The sequence below is a fragment of the Bos mutus genome, chromosome 9 (genome assembly GCF_027580195.1).
Source record: "Bos mutus isolate GX-2022 chromosome 9, NWIPB_WYAK_1.1, whole genome shotgun sequence".
NCBI classification, from domain to species: domain Eukaryota; kingdom Metazoa; phylum Chordata; class Mammalia; order Artiodactyla; family Bovidae; genus Bos; species Bos mutus.
Window position 1 is genome coordinate 60393160 of NC_091625.1, and position 19487 is coordinate 60412646.

General features: G+C 42.5%; 1 protein-coding gene across 6 annotated transcripts in view; it reads left to right on the top strand.

The window, feature by feature from the left end:
- BACH2 (BTB domain and CNC homolog 2) overlaps positions 1-19487 on the top strand; it is a 392327-nt gene that overhangs the window by 299066 nt on the left and 73774 nt on the right. For all 6 annotated transcript variants that reach the window (XM_070376589.1, XM_070376585.1, XM_070376587.1 and 3 more), the window contains one exon: positions 1350-1604. In XM_070376589.1, coding sequence (XP_070232690.1) covers positions 1362-1604 — 243 coding nt within the window. In that variant the 5' untranslated portion in view covers positions 1350-1361. The remainder of the gene's footprint in view (positions 1-1349; positions 1605-19487) is intronic.

The window sequence follows — 19487 nt, forward strand, 5'->3', positions numbered from 1 at the left end:
CAGTTGTGAGTATCTTCCAGAATATGTCAAGATTGCATGCTCTAGACTATGCAATTTTATGGTGTGTTAAAACTCTTTAAAAAATAAATAAGAAGGCCTTCTGCCTTCTCTGGCAGTCTTGTAGTTAAGACTCCACGCTTCCACTGCAGAGGACATGGGTTCAATCCCTGGTCAAGGAACTAAGATCCCGAATGCCAGGCAATACCGCCAAAAAATTGTTTAAATTTTTTTTAATGAAATAAATACGAATAAAGCCAAAAAGAAAGTAAGACTCCCTATTGAAATTCATACTAGTGTAAACAGTACTGGAAAACTGTTGCATGCTAAGTCACTTCAGTCATGTCTGACTCTTGTGACCCCATGGACTGTAGCCTGCCAGGCTCTGCTGTCCATGGGATTTTCCAGGCAGGAATACTGGAGTGAGTTGCCATTTCCTACTCTAGGGGATCTCCCTGACCCCAGGGATCAAACCTACATCTCTTATGTCTCCTGCATTGGCTGGTGGGTTCTTTACCACTAGCCCGACTGTTAGGTAAATTAATTAGATTTTTTTAATTTGTCAGTGGACACTTTTTAAAGCAAAGAACCCCTTTGTAAAAGTAATCTTCACTGTTGAATATATCTTTTTTTTGACTGCTAATGTGATATAGTGTATTTCCTTGAAGAGAGTGTACATCCAGTCTGCTGGAGTAATGATAGCACACTTCCACTTCTTTTCAAGAGCCTTTCATGACAGTAGTAGCATTATGGTAGCTGTGCTTTGTCTGAAGTGGTGGAGGCCAATTGCAATAGATAAGTGGCTACATCCACTCCATCATACACAGTCCGTTTAGTTCCCATGTTAAATTACGCATTGTGATTAGATGTTTAACCGCTTGACGTCTTGGCCAAATTTCAGCCCAGAAACTTAAACACGTGCTTCATCAAGGCAGCATTGCCAATACTTCTGAATGATTCATTTCCTCTTAACACAAAGCTCAGTTAATACTTGCACTGGGACTGAGCATGTGTGAAAGTTCCCTTTCAGTCCACGAACAAAATCAAAACTACCAAGTTTTAAAGTGGGTATGTGTTTTGAGTGTTTGGGGTGTTCCATTAAAAGACCTGGCTTTGTTTCCATTGAGGTTTAAAAAGACGCAGTAAGGGGAAAGGAGAAAAGTCAGCCATAGAACACAACTTTCCAGATGTTTTATGAGTTCACGGTGCTGAGCCTAAGATGCTAACAGGCAGTTCTGCGCCTTTTAGCCTGGCTCCATCAGGGTAGTGGTTCACAGGAGGTCAGCATGCTTTCTCACCATCTCTCTGACTCGGGGAGCCGCGATGACCCAAGCTGGCTTGCTCTCTTTCAGGGTGTGAACGGCATGTCTGTGGATGAGAAGCCTGACTCCCCCATGTATGTGTATGAGTCCACAGTCCACTGCGCCAACATCCTCCTGGGCCTCAATGACCAGCGCAAAAAGGATATTCTCTGTGACGTGACCCTGATTGTGGAAAGGAAGGAGTTCCGGGCCCACCGAGCTGTGCTGGCCGCATGCAGTGAATACTTCTGGCAGGCGCTGGTCGGACAGACGAAAAATGATTTGGTGGTCAGCTTGCCCGAGGAGGTACAGTACTTTGGTTTGTTCGTGTGGTTGCTAATAGAGGCCTGTTGACTGGGAGGTGGACCTGGAAGGTGGGCGCAGTGTCACATCCCCGCTCGCTGGTTGATGATCAAGTTACCCACATGTTCTGTTTGTGGCTGAGCCGGTTTCTATTTGATGCATTTCAAGTCTCGGAAGCATGAATCTGAACCTCACCTGTGGCTCGCAGCCTCTCATAGTTTCTAGTTCACTTACTCTTCGGGTTTTGAGTCGTTTGACCAAAGTTTAGTACAATCCTAGATGTGGGATCTGAATCACTGGGACTGTTGCTATGATTTTCTCTTTCAAATGGTTGAAGGAACACTCGACTTCCCCTGAGAGTAAAAGAATGAAAGCATTCACAGCAGCTTCCTTGCCCAGGGGGCAAAGTAAAAGCAAGCCGTCGTTTTCACAGTTAATATAGTAAGATTCTAAGAAGTGTAAACTGCTTTTCTCACCATTGTTGAAAATACCCTACTCAGGTTTCTTAATTACTTTGGGGAGTCCAGTCACTTCTGTACCTTGGGGACACTAGTAGATGTACTTGCTCTGTCCAGAGATGATACTCAATTGACTAGTTTGAGCTGCCGGCACTCAAAAGATGGGCTTCATGCTGACAGACCATTAAATTGGTCACCCCTTTGAACTGCATATGCTGTTTCTCTTCTTCCATCATCCTGACTCCTCTTCATTTTTGTGGGACTAAGAGTAACACTGAGCAGCCTTAGGCTTTGTGTTCGGGCCAGAATCATTTCCTATGCACCACCAACACTAGGGCCACTGACAGTTGCACAGGCTGTGCACTGCACAACTCACATCCATAGTCTGCACAAAGAGAGCCCCAGAGTTGTGCCGTGATCCACAGAGCAGCTCTTCACAGCACTCCTAGGAGACACCAAGGACCCAGTCACTCTGAGGGAATGATGGGTAGAACTAGCTTTAAGTCCCAGAGGTCATAAATCCAGTGCCTCCAGAGGCCTAGAAATCATATAAATGAATAAAGCAGGTTGTATATAAAAAGTGGGCTTCCCTTGTGGCTCAGACAGTAAAGAATCTGCCTGCAATGTGGGAGACCTGGGTTTGATCCCTGGGTTGGGAAGATGCCCTGTTGAAGGCAACAGCTACCCACTCCAGTATTCTGGCCTGGAGAATTCCATGGACTAGGGTTACAAAGAGTCGGACACGACTGAATGACTTTCATTATATAAGAAGTAGGCAATGGTGAAGCAAGCACCTGCTCTGCAGAAGGACATTCAAGTTCAACCTAAGAAACAAACATACACACTACTATATACAAAATATAAAATAGATAAACAGCAAGGAAGCTAGGGGAGCTTATTGATACTAGTCAAAATAGACTTTAAGACAACATTATTTGCACAGGGAGCTAGATTCAATATTTTATAATAAATTATAATGGAAAAGAATCTGATAAAGAATATAGGTACATATATATTCCTATATATAAACCTGAAACACTTTGTTATACACCTGAAACAATTTAAATCAACTGTTCTTCAACTTTTAAAAGTCGCTCTATACCCCCCCCCAAAAAAACAAAATAGACAGGGAGTCAGAGGGATCACCAGATCCAGTCCCCTGTTAAGCAGTGTCTGCAAAGCAGGAGAGCGGCCAGCTGGCAGAGTGAGGGTGACGTAGCAGTTTCACATGAATATTTCTTTGTTATGTGCCCATGTGAAAGGCTCCGCTACTCACACCCCTGGCAAGAGGATAACTAAAAAGGTGCCAGTACCAGATGCCAAAGAGCCAATCAGCTGAAGGCCCTGTAATCGGGGCTGGGGTCGGGAGGGACGTTTATGTGCCAAGTCAAGGCCGAGGAGAGGCGGCTGCCTGGTGAGTAGTGATCCTGAGCTGGACTGTCCTCGTCTGTGTTAATGGGCAGCTACTTAATCCATCATGAGGTGATAGGATAAATATAAAAGTCTCCATTTAAACTGGTAGGACTTCATCAAATGTAAGACTCTTTCTTCGTCTCTAGAGGGGCGGGTGTCAAGAATGCCTTTTGAATTTACTTTCGCTCTAGAATTCTCTGAAAATATCTGACAAGAATCCCACTTATCCAGAACAGTTTTGGGGAGGGGGTGGAGTTTACAGTTAATTTACTATCTGTATCTGTTTGAGAACCACCTAATTTATGTTTTTCACTGCTTTTAAAAAGTTAGATTTTAAAATATATTTACAAATGAAAACCATATTTTACATAATTTAGTCTCTCTTCTATGACTGCTGACCATATCTTAAAACTCCCTGGACCCTGTCCCTTATAAGCCCTGGCCTCCCCCTATCCCAGTAAGCTCTGTAATCCTCGTCTAGTCCCTTAACCTCTCTGAGCCCCAGTTCTTACCTGTAAAAACCCCTAAAATTCTGAAGTCCTTAAATTATGTATCATAATACAATGCCAAGGCAGTAAAGCCTAACCTAAAAGTTTCTTTTTAGATCAAATCCCTGATGATCACTTATTTCCTTGGCACTGGGCACTGTAGTCAGGCACACTGTAGAGATGTCACACAAAAATCTGCTGTTGGAACTTTTCGGTTGTTTGTGTTCCAGTTAAGTGAGAATCTGCTAAATGCTGATTTTCTTCTTTCTAGTCGTGTGAAATGATTTCTGCCCCTGTGTCATCTGCATTTCCAAATCATTAAAACGTTCTGGTTATTTATGCACCTGAAACCTTCAGATATAACTAAACGTTTTTTTTTTTTTTTTCCTTCCTATGATACGTGAATTCATGTTGTCAGTAACCCAGCTCTAAGCATCTCGCTGATGGGCATGCGAGCAAACCCCCATGACATTTTCCTTTATGGGTCTGCAATTTTTTTCTGATACCCCCTTCCAAAGCCTGTCCCTCTGCTCAGAGCCCCTCCTGTGGCCCCAAGCACCGGGCATTGTTTTCTCTCCTTGCTGTGTGGACACTGCAAGGTCCTTGCAGGCTCAAAGATCATTGTCCTACTTAGCTCAGTGAATGACTTCATAGAATTTGAATTAAGTGGTGAATAAACATCACAAACACTACCTTGAAAAGTAGCTGCCTGGAACTCACTGGCATTTGGTTCCTATGATGTAAGAAAAAGCATTTCATTAGCTCCTTGGAAATCTTCATCATAATCCATCATGGTCAGATCACCTTCTGGCCCTTGTCCCAGCCTTGTTCTCACTCAGCTCACTTCTGTGCTCTCGGCCGCCGCCAGCCACTGAGCTCCTCATGGACCAGCACGACCAAATCCAAAAGCTCCATCTTTGGCTAGGAAATCTCCAGATACAAACTGCTACCCCTCCCACTGCCCTGCTTAGTCGGCTTAGGCCAGACCCGGCTCCGGCCTGCAGCTGCTGTCCACTTGCGCAATTCTAGCCCCAAACCCTGACCCTTGACGGGCAGCACCATTACCTGCAGAGTTGAGCCCACCACAGGACCAGTGTAGTCTCTCAACTGAAAGGGGCCTCCTGGAAGTCAAAGAGTCAAGAAATTGTCTTCCTTTTTTTTCTCCCCTAAAATGGAATGACAGATAGCCCCTAGGATTTGTGTGACTTGAGTGTTGGCTCCTCATTGCAAAGCACATCCAGGAATGTGTGTTAGCATCCCCTAGTTAGCAAAGACTAGGGGATAAGGCGTTGTCCTTAGTGCTTTCATTCAACAACGAAACAGATCATCTGATGTATAATAGTAAGCGTATTTCGAGTTAAGAGATGAAGAGAAAGTGGTTGATGGGCCAAGCATGGCCAGGCCGTTCTTGCTATGTTGGCAAGGATGTGGAGAAAGGGAAACCTTTGTGCACTGTTGTGGGAATGTAAATTAGTAGAGCCATTGTGGAAAATAGTATGGAGGTGCCTCAAAAAGTTAAAAATAGTAGAACTACCATGCAATCCAGCAGTCCCACTTCTGAGTCTATATCCAAAGGAAATGAAATCACTATCTCAAAGAGCTATATGCACTCCCATGTTCACTGCAGCATGATTCACAGCAGCCAAAATCTGGAAGCAACCTAAGTGTCTGTCAACAGATGATGGATAAAGAAGATGAGGCCTGTATGTAAATACACACATACATACACATAAGAGAATATTATCTAGCCTTAAAAAACAAATGTTTGTGGTAACATGGATAAACATGGAGGACATTATATTAAGTGAAATAAGCCATACCGAGAAAGACAAATATTGCATATTCTCACTTATTTGTGGCATCTAAGGAAAAAAGTCAAACTCATAGTAACAGAATAAAACGGTGGTTACCAGAAGCTGAGGGGCAGGGCCAAAGGAGAGATAGTGATCAAAGGGTACAAACTTTCGGTTATAAGATGAATAAGTTCCAGAGACCTAATGTACAGCATGGTGGCTGTAGCTAATAATAGTATATGGTATGCTTAAAATTCACCAAGAGAGTAGATCTCAAGAGTTCTCACCACACACCCAAAAATAAAAGATAGCTATGGGAGGTGACAGATTCGTTCATTTGTTTTTAGTGGTAATCATTTCACAGTGTACACATATATCAAAACATCACATTGTATACCTTAAATATATCCAGTTCTCATTTGCCATCAATAAACAAACAAACAGGATGGAGAGAGGTTATTGCCAAGGCTCTGGTACCTTTCTCTGGGCTTGTTTCCCGGGTTCTCTCTCTCCAGAGAAGGGGAAGGTTCACCCAGGGAATGGCTGTAGGGTAGATGGACGTACGTATGGCCCCTTCAGGCGGACCTTAGGTTTTCATAAGTGTCAATATATTTCAGACTTCTGCTCACTCACTGTCTCTATCTTTTGCTTGTCCTGTATCTTTCACTATCTCTCTCCCTCCCAATGTTTTGTGACAGATCTTGTTTTGATAGTGCTAAACAATAGGGAAAACTGACCCAAAAGGGTTCTGGAAAAAATGGCATTTGTTATGAAGTCTCCACCACAGGGTGCAGGAAAGAATGTCCCTGTGTAGTGCTGCTGGGCCCAGAAGCCAGCAGGGAAATGATGGAATCGTCTTGTCTGAAAGTTTTTAGCAGTAATGAAAGCCCTTAATGTTCCTGGAATGGCTTAGGCCCAGTTTTTTAAAGAAGCAATAAGACAGGCATGATTATCTTTGGATAGTGCTTTCAGGATGTCATACTACAGAAAGCGCTCCGTGCTGGATGAGCATAGGATGCCCACAGCGTTCTGAGCCTGAGAGTGATTCTTGTGGGGGTGGGGGAGGTCTCTAGAACGTGGCCTGACCAAGAAACGCAAAGCGCTCCCCCACCCCGAAGCACAGAGCCAGCCCTTTGGCATCCCCTCATCTATCACCTAGACGAACCTGTCAGGTAGAGTAGGCCAGTTTTAGGAACTGAGGAGCATCAACCATGAGGGTCTGGGAAAACCACAATCAGGACGTTGGCACTAACTGCACATGGGGTCTTGAGCAGGTCAGTCAACCTCCGTGAGCTTCTGTTTCCTCACTCATTCATTCATTTATTCATTCATCCTATAGATGTAAATCAAAGGCTGTACCAGGAGACAGTGTTCTAGGTGCTGGATGAACCTAGTGAACACAACAGAGCTGACATTCCAGTAAGGGAGAAGGAGAGAGAAAATAAATAAATGCAACATGGACTTTGTTAGATGCCACTGAGGAAAGTAAAACAGGGAAGGGGGTTAAGGATCATCAGGGTTCAGATATTGCCATTCTAAATAGGGTGGTCAGGAAAGGCCTGATGGAAGGATGACTTTTTTAAAATGTATTTATTTATTTTATATTTGGCCGCATTGGGTCTTAGTTGCAGTTCGTGGGAGCACATGGGATCTTAGCTCGATGCTAACACTTCTCTCTCAGTTGTGGCGTCCTGGGCTTAGTCACTGCGAGGCATGTGGGACCTTCTCTGACCAGAAATCGAACCTGTGTCTACTGCCTTGGAAGGTGGATTCTTAACCACTGGACCACCAGGGAAGTCCCTGGGGGTGATTTTTGTATAAACGCCTGAAAAAGGTGAGGGAGACAGCCGTGCTGACCTGTGGAGGAAGAGTGATCCAGGTGGAAGGAATGGCGAGGAAGAGGCCCTGGGGCTAGAACGGCCTGGCCTGTTTGACACACAGCAGCAACACAATGGCACCCCACTCCAGTACTCTTGCCTGGAAAACCCCATGGGCGGATGAGCCTGGTAAGGCTGCAGTCCATGGGGTCGCTAAGAGTCGGACACGACTGAGCAACTTCACTTTTACTTTTCACTTTCATGCTTTGGAGAAGGAAATGGCAACCCACTGCAGTGTTCTTGCCTGGAGAATCTCAGGGACGGGGGAGCCTGGTGGGCTGCCGTCTATGGGGTTGCACAGGGTCGGACACGACTGAAGCGACTTAGCAGCAGCAGCAGCAACATGAACAAAGGGTACGTGGAAGGTGGCACAGCAGAGAAGAATCAGGGACAAGCAGGGCGCATTACCTTTCCTTGGAATGAGCTGGGAGGCCAGTGGAGGGTTTCACAGGAAAAGATAACTTTGACTGCTGGGTGAGGATGAATTGAAAGAGGACAAGGGCATAGTAAGGAAAGCATCAAAGATGCTGAGGCAGCAAACCAGGCCTGACATGAAAGCCCCGGCCAGGGCGATAGCAGTGGAGTGGTGATCAGTATTAGATTCCGGTAATATTTTTTTTTAAGTTTGCAAACATCTGTTTGTTTGGCTGCGCAGCTTGAGGGATCTTCTGTCTCTGACCAGGGATCAAACCTCGGTCCCATGCAGTAGAAGCATGGGGTCCTAACCACTGGACCACCAGGGAAGTCCCTCTGGTAATATTTTGAAGGTAGAGTTTATGGGATTATTCTGTAGATTAAATACAAGCTGAAAGAGAAAGAGTTAAGGATAACTCCAAGGTTTGGGTAGACTGTTGGGAGGATGAAGTTACCATTACCTGGGATTGGTGAAAGCCTGAAGGAAATAGGTTTCAGATGGTGTGGGGGCAGGATTAGGAGTTCTGTTTTGTACATATTAGGTCTGAGAAGCTTATTAACATCTAGGTAGAGTTGTCTGCTACACAGCAAGGACATACACATGTCCTACTCTTTGAGACCTCATGGACTGTAGCCCGCCAGACTCCTCTGTCCATGGGATTCTCCAGGCAAGAATACTGGAGTGGGTTGCCATTTCCTTATTCACAGGATCTTCCCTACCCAAGGATCTAACCCAGATCTCTTGCATTGCAGGCAGATTCTTTACCATCTGAGCCACCAGGGAAGCCCTTTCACAGTTGTCTGCTACACAATAAGGTTATACATGACTGAGATTCATGGGCGAAATCTAGCCCGGAGATAGAATTTTAATACCAGAGTATTGGGAATATTGAAAGTCCCAAGACCACATACAAATGCCAAATGAGTAAGTATAGATAGGAAAAAAAAAAAAGAGAGTGGTCTTAGGATTGATTCTTGAGTCTTTCCAAAACTAAGAGGTCAGAGAGAAAAAAGGAGGCGATAGGGTAAACCAAGAAAGAGCAGCTATTGAAATAGAAAAGCAAAAAAAAAAAAAAAAAAGTGTAGTGTGTCAGAAGCCAGGTAATGAAAGTATTTCAAGGTGGAGAGAGTGATCAACTATGTCAGATGAAGCTGATAGTGAGCTAAGGTGAAGGTTGAAAATTGACCATCCAGTAATTTGGAAGCCGTTCATGATTTCGTTGAGCGCTTGGGAAAGCAATAGAAACAAAAACCAGTTGGGTTCTGTTCTAGAGAGAAGAAGAAAAGTATTTGAAGAAGCTCATGTAGGCTATGTTTTTTTTTAAGCCTTTGATTTAAAACAAGTAGAGAGGTGAGCCAGAAACTGGAGGGAAATAGAGTCACAAGAGGTTTTCTTTGGGCTTTTGTTTTCAGTAGGGAGAAATTCCAGCACACTTGCCCCTGAAGATAAAGATTATCAATATTCACTCATATCCAATTTTCCTCTCTTTCCTGCACACACAGGAAGACCACATTCACCGTCAGGTGTGCTGGGTAACTAGATCCAGCCAGTAAAAGGTGAGAGGAAGTCACATGTCACTTCTAGCCTGAGGCAGTTAAGAGTAAGCCTGAGGTCTTCATGTTCTTTTGTATCCATTGAACTGGTGTCAGAGAACTCCTAGATGGTGGAACCACAACCTAGATTCTTTTTTTTTTTTTTTTTCCCCACAACCTAGATTCTTGAGTCACTGTTGGAGGAGAGCCATCTGACTCAAATTGGACTGTGACATGAATGAGGAATTAACTTGTATGTTAAGGCATTAAGACTTAGTGTGTGTGTGTTTGCACAGCAGAGCTCATCCTGACTCATACTTGGGTGGATGGGAAAGTTCCAAAAGAGAGAGAAAACTTGCTGATATGGGAGACACAAGACTAGTCCCTAAAAGAATTGCTCTTGAGGACTTGAAAGGGGGTAGGATCTCCTGAGCAAGTGGGAATACTCAACTTAGTAAGGTTCATCCTTCAAAAATTGATGGAGTTGAACTGGATGATCCCTGGCTACCTAGCCTAGGCGACAAGTTGATGGTCTTTGAATTTTTCTAGGTTCCTACCAGAGGGAGAGGAAAAAAAATCCTGTAAGTCAGAAAGAGAGGCAAGATGTTTGGATTGAAAGGTAGGGAAAGACCAGGGAGATGGGAGGCAGATTGGTCTGGAAAGGAGAGAATCATTCGGCTTCAGAAGAGATGTGAGCTCACTTCTCTTCTCTTTGTAAATCCTCCCTGACCTTTTGAAGATGGTCTTACGAGAGTTCACAGATGACAGCTCAAGAGCTGTAGAATCCCTGGGCTATTTGATAACCTAGAACACAGACAGCTTGTAGAAAATGTACATGATCACTACTCTATAACCATTTCAGAAGTATCTTGAAAAAAATTATTTTCATTTAATGACCTCAATATCCATGTTACTCCCTGCGTACGCAGGGAATAACAATACTGGGCAACAGTTTGCCTTTCAAGTCTGCTCTTCAGATTAATGAAATGTGATAAGTTAAACTTCTTGGAAGGATGGTGCTATATAGACAGTAGATGTTATTATTCCCCTAGAAGGAAAGCACAACCTTCTCTGATGAAATGACTCTTACCTCAGGGTCCTCATTAAAAGCTGTGGTGCAATTTTCCAAGTTGCATTAGTGAGACTTGGCAGCAGATGAAAAAAAAAGCGAATAAATAATAAGTCAAAATATCCCAGGTAACTACTTGCTGGCAAGTAAGAAGTTTTCAAGTCCTAGAATCATGCTGATAATTTTGAACTGCCTGAAGGCAGAACATATTTATAGTTACACAGAGGTGACTTCCAGCCCTGAAATCTGGGCCTCCGTCTCCGATGGGGGTACAATAAAAGCAAAGCCAGAAAATGGGGTGCTAATACTATTGTGATTCCATCTCTGAAGGCTGCTTAGTGGCACTGCCACAGAGGGAAGGAAATCTGGGGTGAAAATAGCCACAGCAATAGCTAATTTTAAAACTGAAATAGATAAGCTATTTCCAAACCTCTTACATTTTCTAAATCCTGAGGCCAGTAAGTCCTATTTAAAGAACTTTAAGCAGAGATGTGTTCCTCTTTTGGCATAGTAGAAGGAGTTAAGTAGACAAAAAACTAAGACCTGTCTAAGAATTATTTTTAAGTGACCTGATTTCAAAGCCAGTTTTAAGACTTTCTTTGACTATACCTATTTCCTCCTGTATAATGTAGGATGAAAACGGTCATCAACATTTTAAAATAGGTCCGTTTATAAAACCTTTGACAGTAAAGTTGTTTGAATTAAATTTTGTAGAAGTAGTTTCCAGTGTATCTATTCATTTTAAAACTCTTCTCTTTATATAAATTAAACATCCGGTACATTTCTTTCTTTGCCCTGTTATGGAATCTCTTAGCTATTTCAATTAAAATTAGTATTAGCTTTAAAGACAAGAGTTCAGAGCTATAAAGTTCTTCACTTGATCAGGAATCAGAAGTATTATTTTTCTCATATTTAATCATAGAACCCAGGCCTTTAACAGGATACTTAATTAAACTTTTAATTCATGATAAGAAGTTAAATAGCACTTGGGACGGTTTTTTCAAAATTATTTCCACTTCCCATCCAGCTTACCCTCAAAAAAAAAAAGGTGTGATAGACATAATAGCCGTCAGCCAGGGGTATTATACGTCATGCCAACACGAGCTGGCAGCAAGCCATTGTCCAATTAGCATGGCTTTATCGATGTAGAGTAATCACTCTTGAGTACAGGGTTGAGTCACTCATGGTGTAGTGGTACTTCACCTGAGCCAGTGCTTCTTAGAATAGGTTTCTTGTTCACTGTTATTACCTGCCCTCCTTTGCCAATAAAAGCGCAGGACCATTTAGACTGAAAGCCGAACAGGAGAGAAACATTGATTATAGATCTCATTTCTCGTTGCTTCCTGAAAACTGAGATTGCAATTAAACAGTGAAAGCATGGTGTGTTTTTTAAATGAGTTACAAGAAAATACAGTTTCCACACCAAAATACTCAGAGTTGGAATCCAAGAATCGGTTTTGATTTTGTCTTTTCTTTGGCAGCTCTACCACTTGGCGCAAATGGGAGGATATCAGTAAAATTACCTAATCATTTTAATGGATTCACATTCCATTCAGAAACTTGGAATGTCCCCACACGTCTTCAGGTTTCGGCTCTATTGTCAGAGTGTCCGTGACATTTCTGGAGGTGTTCTATACAAGCAGACAACTTTGGAAAGGAACCCTTCTTATGGTGAGAACACCTGGAATCTTGGTTGGACGAGTTGTCAACCAGGAAATTGATTCAGAAAATTCCTGAATAAAAGGGAGCATATCCAGGCGTTGTAGTGGTGTGTGGTTTTCAGTAGAAAAGGCTGTTCTTAGAAACACAAAGACAGTAAAATAGTTGTTGGCATTCATCAGTAAATACCTTTCTGTTTCTTTTCTTGTTTGTTTGGGTTCTTAACCAAATCACAGACCAGACAAAGGAGTAGATTGGTTTTGCTTTCAGGGAGCAAGTAAACAATGGCACTTTTGGTTTCCTGATACTTCAGAAGTGTTCTTTTTTTCATTTACTTGGTACGCATAGTAAAATCTTTCATTGTGCCATCGACTCCTCAAGTATGTTGACAGTCTCTCTCACTGACATTGGCACCTCTTCCGAGCTCACTGATGATGCAGTGAGCTTTCCTGTCTGAGCTGGACTTCTGTATGCAGCCTGGCAAAGGCTGTGTGTGAAAAAGTGAGAGCGTTCAGCACCCTGGGTGGGATGGAGCCAGGCTCTCAATGTGAGCACGTTTCTTGACTGATTGGCAGCACAGAGAACTGGCAGCTGTTCCCAAGCAAGCCAAAAAGTTGGCCCGGGGATGGGGAAAAAAAAAAAAAAAGGCTGGGATTTAGCCAGCAAAAGATTCCTGAGTTTAGAAGGAAATCAAAGGAAGGATACGAGGTCACAATTACAGGCCTCCAGCTTGTTGAAGTAATGATATCATTTTGTCTTCTGCTGTATAGAGAAGAGTATTAAATAAATGTCATCGCTACTCATTTTTTCCCGATTCTTTATTTCTGAGTCTCCATTTTTGTTCTCTTGGTTTGTTTATTTTTTTATTTCTCCAGATGCAAAACCGAATGACAGGTTATTATTCCTAGAAGTAGTATAGGGATGATGCTATTTGCAGAGGTGGCATCAGTGACCAGAAATAGGGAAAATAGAGCAGGTCTTGGAGAGTGCGGCCGCATGCACGAGTGCCAAGCTGTGCAGAATGGCACAGGTTCAGATGGAGTTACGTACCCTCTGACTTCTCACAACGTATCTACTACTCTTAGTTTATTACTTACTAAAAGAGAAGGGTGGGGAAAATGGGGAAGTTCTTAAAAGACCAGGAAAATGTCTGCTGAGAGAGAGGATCCTCAAGGGTCTCGCTCTGTAATGATAAGAGTCTTGTGCCACGTGAGACATCGTCGCATTCGCTGTCATTCTTCCTCCCAAGGAATACCCTAGACTATGTGAGAATATTCTTTCTGCCAAGCAGAGCTGTTGTGTCCCAGGAATTAAGTGGTACCCTACAACTAGGAAGGTGGGAAGATTAAAAATCTGGACTTCCAAGATTCAGGGTAAAAAATAGGCAGGGTTCTAAGAGAAGATGTTTGAAGCACACCTTTTGTAACTCTGGGGATTTGGGTGGCAGGTGACTTAAATCCTTCAGATTTGTAGGATATTCATGGGGAGATGAGATGACCTTTCCTTTTCTGTTCAACAGTCTCTCCTGGCCTCCTGTTGGAGGCTGTTTCGGTAGACGTTGACCAGATGTCCTTACTCGCCAGCAGAAGAAATAGTATCCTGGCTACATGTAGGGGATCTCAGCTCTTTTCAAGGAAATTTTTATAATAGTGCAAGATGCTGGACACTGGGGTAGGGTAGAAGCAAACACAGAATCACCTCCAGAGATGTGTGTGTGTGTTTAAAGGACAAATGGGTCCTTTAAGCCTTTAAGATGGCTTAAGGACAGTACTTCATAGAAAAAGAGGAATGGACTTGGGGGCCTTAACTTAGAAATATCAAATAAGACCATCTCCTTCAAAGAGCTTACAGTATATTAATAGTTGAATAATCAAGGCAAACCATAGAAATCAGAAGGTGTGAACAATTCAAAAGCATTTGTTGTAGATGCCAGGCCACGTGTTAGCCGTTGTTTTTGCTGCTGAGGTTCCAATGGGATGGTGGGATAGCATTTTCCTTCCATCTCCTAAAACCAGCTCTCACAGAATTGATCAGACTTTCTCAGGGAATGAGAAGAGAGAAATCCTTCAGGAAAGGATGCTGATGCTACAAAGGTCCCAAAAGAGGCAGTAACAGGGCCTTGAGGAGTCATCTCTGATTAGCACAAAGGGTAGGTTTGGAGAAGTAATTCAAAATAGGGTCAGATTCCATGGGGCCTTCTATGAAAGAATAAAGTTTAGACAAAGAATTTAATCTTGATTGAGTAGCCAATAGTTGTGAGCCAAAAAGTGAGCCCAAATGGAACATGATAAAAAGAAATTTAAGGAATAGCTGTCTAGCAGTGGAATGTTGGATGGATGGGTTCATAAACTACTCCAGACAAAGGGCACAGTCAGGAGGCTCACCTGGTCCCAACATGAACTGACAATGGTTTGTGCCTGGTGGTGAGCTGAGAGGTCCCGAAAACCGAGCATGGGATTCATCAGTGGAGAGAGAGGCTGTCCAGCCTTCGTGTCTATCTATGGCACTTTGTATGTTCACAAGGCACCAAGAGTGCACAGCTGATGATACGGATATGAGGAACACAGGCCCACAGGGCATGGCTGAGACAACTGGGAATTGCTGACCCCTCTGAGAAAAGAGATGGCTTCCCTGGTGGCTTAGCAGTAAAGAATCTGCCTGCCAAGCAGGAGACTCAAGTTCAATCCCTGGTTCAGGAAGATCCCCTGAAGAAGGAAATGGCAACCCACTCCAGTATTCTACCTGCTCCAGTATTCTTACCTGGAGAATCCCATGGACAGAGGAGACTGGAGGGCTATAGTTCATGGGGTCGAAAAGAGTCAGACACAACTGAGCAACTGAACAGCAGCAGCAGCTGAGAAAAGAGAAGAGAAAAAAGGGCAAGGGCTAAGAGTGAACTCCTACATTGAAACTCTCATTGCTGGTTCCTCCACTAAGAACAGTCTTCTTAGTGACTGATTTTAAGTTTATCTTCGTTTATTTGCCAAATAGTTAAGCCTCAACAGTTTATTGGACTGCAGGTACCTATGGAGGCGCACCTAAATGACCTTTTTAGGGAGTGTGCCTCCCAGGGGATATTGTGATCATCACACCTTACATAGCACAGATGGATGCAGGGACCTACAAGAGGATACATACGAATGAGTTCTGTTTGAGAGTGTGTTCATAAGTCCAACTTGTTTGTAAGTCCAACAAAGTTAGCCTGGGTACCCAAATAACACAATCGGCTATATAGTACTGTACTGTAATAGGTTTATAATGCTTTTCACACACATAGTTTGTACATAAAAAACAAACACAAAAAATAAAGAAAATGTTTCTAATTTTACAGTACAGGACCTTGAGAAGTACAGGAATACAGTACATCAGCTAGCATACAGGGACTGGTGTCAAGTGAACAGGCAAGAAGAGTTACTGATGGGAGGAGAGAGAGAAGGTGGGAGATGGTAGAGCTGAAGGATCGTCAGCAATAGGAGATGGAAGGCAAGCTGCAGTATCACTCACGTCTGATGTTGATGGCACAGATTCTGGTTCCTTGCTGGAACCAGACGTATATTCACATCTTTGAAAGTTCACACTTGAAATTTTGTATGTAGGGGACTTACTGTACTGAATTTCTGGAGGACAGAGCCTCTAGAAATACCTCAAGGGCGTTTGTAATCCAGTGCCACGTATTTTAAAGTGTTAGGAACAAATTCAGAAAAGGTGTTCACTTATGGTTAAAGCCATTATGATGAATGTTTGGCGGACATTAGTACAGTAGCTAAGCAACACAACAAGATACAAAGTAACAACACACACACTGTCTACACACAAACCTAGGCAGGAATCAGTCTGAGCATCACTCTTAGTGAGTCACCTTGGTGTTAGATGTCTTCTGATGATATCCATGAAATACACACCCTTCCCAATGATGTGTTCTGTGTGCAACTTGACCTCATAAAACCTTTAGATATAATTTCCGGTTAGAGGAAAACCAATGATTAGAAAAACAAGCATAACAACAGCCTGAGGGAGCAATGGGGCAAATCTAGAAGGTGGGACATTCTGCAGGACAAATGACCTGATTTCTTCAATGAGTCAGTGTCATAAAAGTGGGACTATGCTAAATTAAACAAGAGTTAAGGGATTTAAAAACCAGATGCAGAATATGGTCCTGGAGTGGTTACTCATTTGGATAAACCAGTTATAGAGAACCTTTGGGGGGAAATTGTAGAAATTCAAATGTGGTCTGGATATTAGAGGAAATTTCCCTGAAATGGAAAGTTGGTAATAATTGGAAAAGGCAGACTGAGAAACAATAGGCCCAGTATGATCTTAGTTTGGTTAAAAAATATAAACTGTAAGAGTGTGTGTGTGTGTGTGTGTGTGTGTATAAAGGAGACAAAGTACATGTGCTAAAGTGTTAAGAGTGGTGACCTGTGAATGGTGGGAACATGATGGGTTTTGTTTTGCTTCTCTGAATTTCCAATTTCCTACAGCATACATTATTACATTTCTGCGATAATAAAAAGGTTATTTGAACAGTTCAGTGGATAGAAAGGAAGGAGGGAATGAAGATCAAGTGGAGTGTGGAGCATAATGCTGGAAAATGTACAACTCTGCAGTATAGTATTAATGTGTGATTTCACAAGTTCTGTGACCCCATCAGGTTTCTTTCTAGAAGCACCAGTGCTCCTGGTCCCTTCCTTCCAGCTCAGGGCCCTCCATGCTCCTGACTAAGAGACTAGAGTCCTTAACTTGGACCAAACCACACTTGCACTCACAGTCTCATTGGTGAAATGAAAATTAACCCCCAAAGCGGTAAAGGGAATAGATTTCTTCTAGTTCCTTCTTATTAAAAGTTTAAGGCCTTTTTTCATATTTCAATTTACTGTGATCATTGAAACTTACAGATGCTCTTCCTTCCTGTATATTCTCTAGAGTTACTCCTCTGGAAATTACTAGTGTTATTTTCAGTGAAAATAGCGCAGATGTTTTCCAAGACTCTGACCTTCTGCATCTCCAGATAGAGAAGGAAATTCTCACTGTCTAGTCAAATCTTGTGCAACTTTGAAGGATAAGAACCTGCCTGCCAAGGCTGGGACATGGGTTCGATCCCTGGTCTGTGAAGATTCCACGTGCTGAGGAGTAACTAAGCCCGTGCGCCATAACTACTGAGCCTGTGCTCTAGAGTCTGCAAGCCGTAACTACTGAGCCCATATGCTGCAACTGCTGAAGCCCACACCTAAAGTCTGTGCTCCACACCAAGAGAAGCCACCACAATGAGAAGCCCGCGTACTACTAGAAAAAGTCCACTGCAACAACAGAGACCTAGAGCAAGCACATAAATAAACAAACCAAAAGTAAAAGAAGCTACTTCCATCCTCAGCCCGGCTTTGTTCAAAGAAGACACCATAAGGCCATCCCTGGATCCTTGAAAGCCTGAACCCCCGAGGGCCCTGCAATAATGAGATGGTTTCCCTCCTTCATGCCCGAAGTCTGCAAGAAGACAACTGACATGTGTGTGACTGAGATTTCAGGAGTGAGCCAAAATAGAAAGTGATGCTCCAGTGGGCCTGCACCTGTAAGGCTCACACTGGTGTTTAAAACAACTTCATGCAAACTGCTTCCTACTCTGTGGTCAGTGGAATGCTGATTCTTCCTTACTTCCTCCCCAGGAGCCTCCAGAAATGTCTTTTTTTAAAAAAGTGATTTTTCTCTGAAATCAATCTTTAGCTTGTTTTCCTGGGAAATCTATAGCTCTTTAACTCTTCTAGTATCTGGGTATTAGTCTGCTCAGACTGCCATAACAAAAATACCACAGAATGGGTGGCGTAAGCAACAGATTTATTTTCTTACAGTTCTGGAGGCTAGAAGTCCAAGACTGAGGTGTCTGCAGGTTTGGTTTACCCTAAAGCCTCCTTGGTTTGCAGATGGCCACCTTCTCACTGTGTTCTCACATGGACTTCCCTCTGTGCACAAAGAAAACACTGGTGTCCCTTCCTCTTCATGTAAGGACGCCAGTTCTGTTAGCTCAAGGCCTCACCCTTGCGGCCCATTTAATCTTTAATTACCTCCTGAAAGGACCTGTCTCTAAATATGATTATCTGGTGATGAGGATTTAAGCATATGAATTTGAGGAGACACAATTCAGTCCATAAAGACCCACTAAAAAAGAATGGGTTTATCATGATGATGTTTGGTAGAAATCAACACAATACTGTAAAGCAATTATCCTTCAGCTTTTAAAAAATAGGTTTTTATGAGTAACAAAACAACATGTATGCAGGATTATCCATGTATGTACAACCATGCAACCGCATACTATGCAGCTATATAGAAGAAAAAAAGGTCTTCGTGTGCTGATATGAAATAATTTCCATGATATATTTTAGAAGGCAAAAGCAAGATGCAGAAGCATACATACACTAGATATGGTATGCTTCTTTTTGATTAAGAAACAAGGGGAAATATGGACATGTCTTTATAATGCATACATATATAAAATATAAAAGAAATGGAAAAGATAAACAAAAACTATGAAAAGGTGACCTCTGGAAAGTGGGCTAAAACAGAGTGAAAGAATTTAAGATGCAAGTGGCTTTTCTAAATGTATCTTTTTATTTGGTATTGACTTTTGAACCATTTAAATGTTTTATGCAATCAAGAAATTAAAATTTAATCAGAAAGATGAAAAGTAGGGAATTCCTCAGTGATTCAGTGGTTAAGACTTCACACTTTCACCTCCGAGGGCCTGGGTTCAATCCCTGGTCAGGGAACTAAGATCCCATAAGCCTCACAGTGTGGCCAAAAAAAAGATGAAAAACAGCAAACTCTAAAATTTAAAATAAATAGAAAAAATGAACTCTGTATATTAAGTTGGTTAACTAACCACACAATAAAAGAATAAATTAGATTAACTTTGGAACATAGTTTTATGGCTGGACATCCTCTGTGAGACATTCTTCAAGACAACTGGCCTGAACTTTTCAAAAGTGTCACTACCATTAAAGACAAAATGATGGAGTCAAAGAAAATTAAGTGGGACCAAATTCAGTAAGTGATCTTAATAGGCTCCCAAACTGGAAAAAAAAAATCTATGAAGGACATCCTTGGAGCAATTTAGAGACTCTGAATGTAGACAGTATAGTGTGATTTATAACACTGCCAACATGACTTTTCTTGGGTAGGAAATTGGTA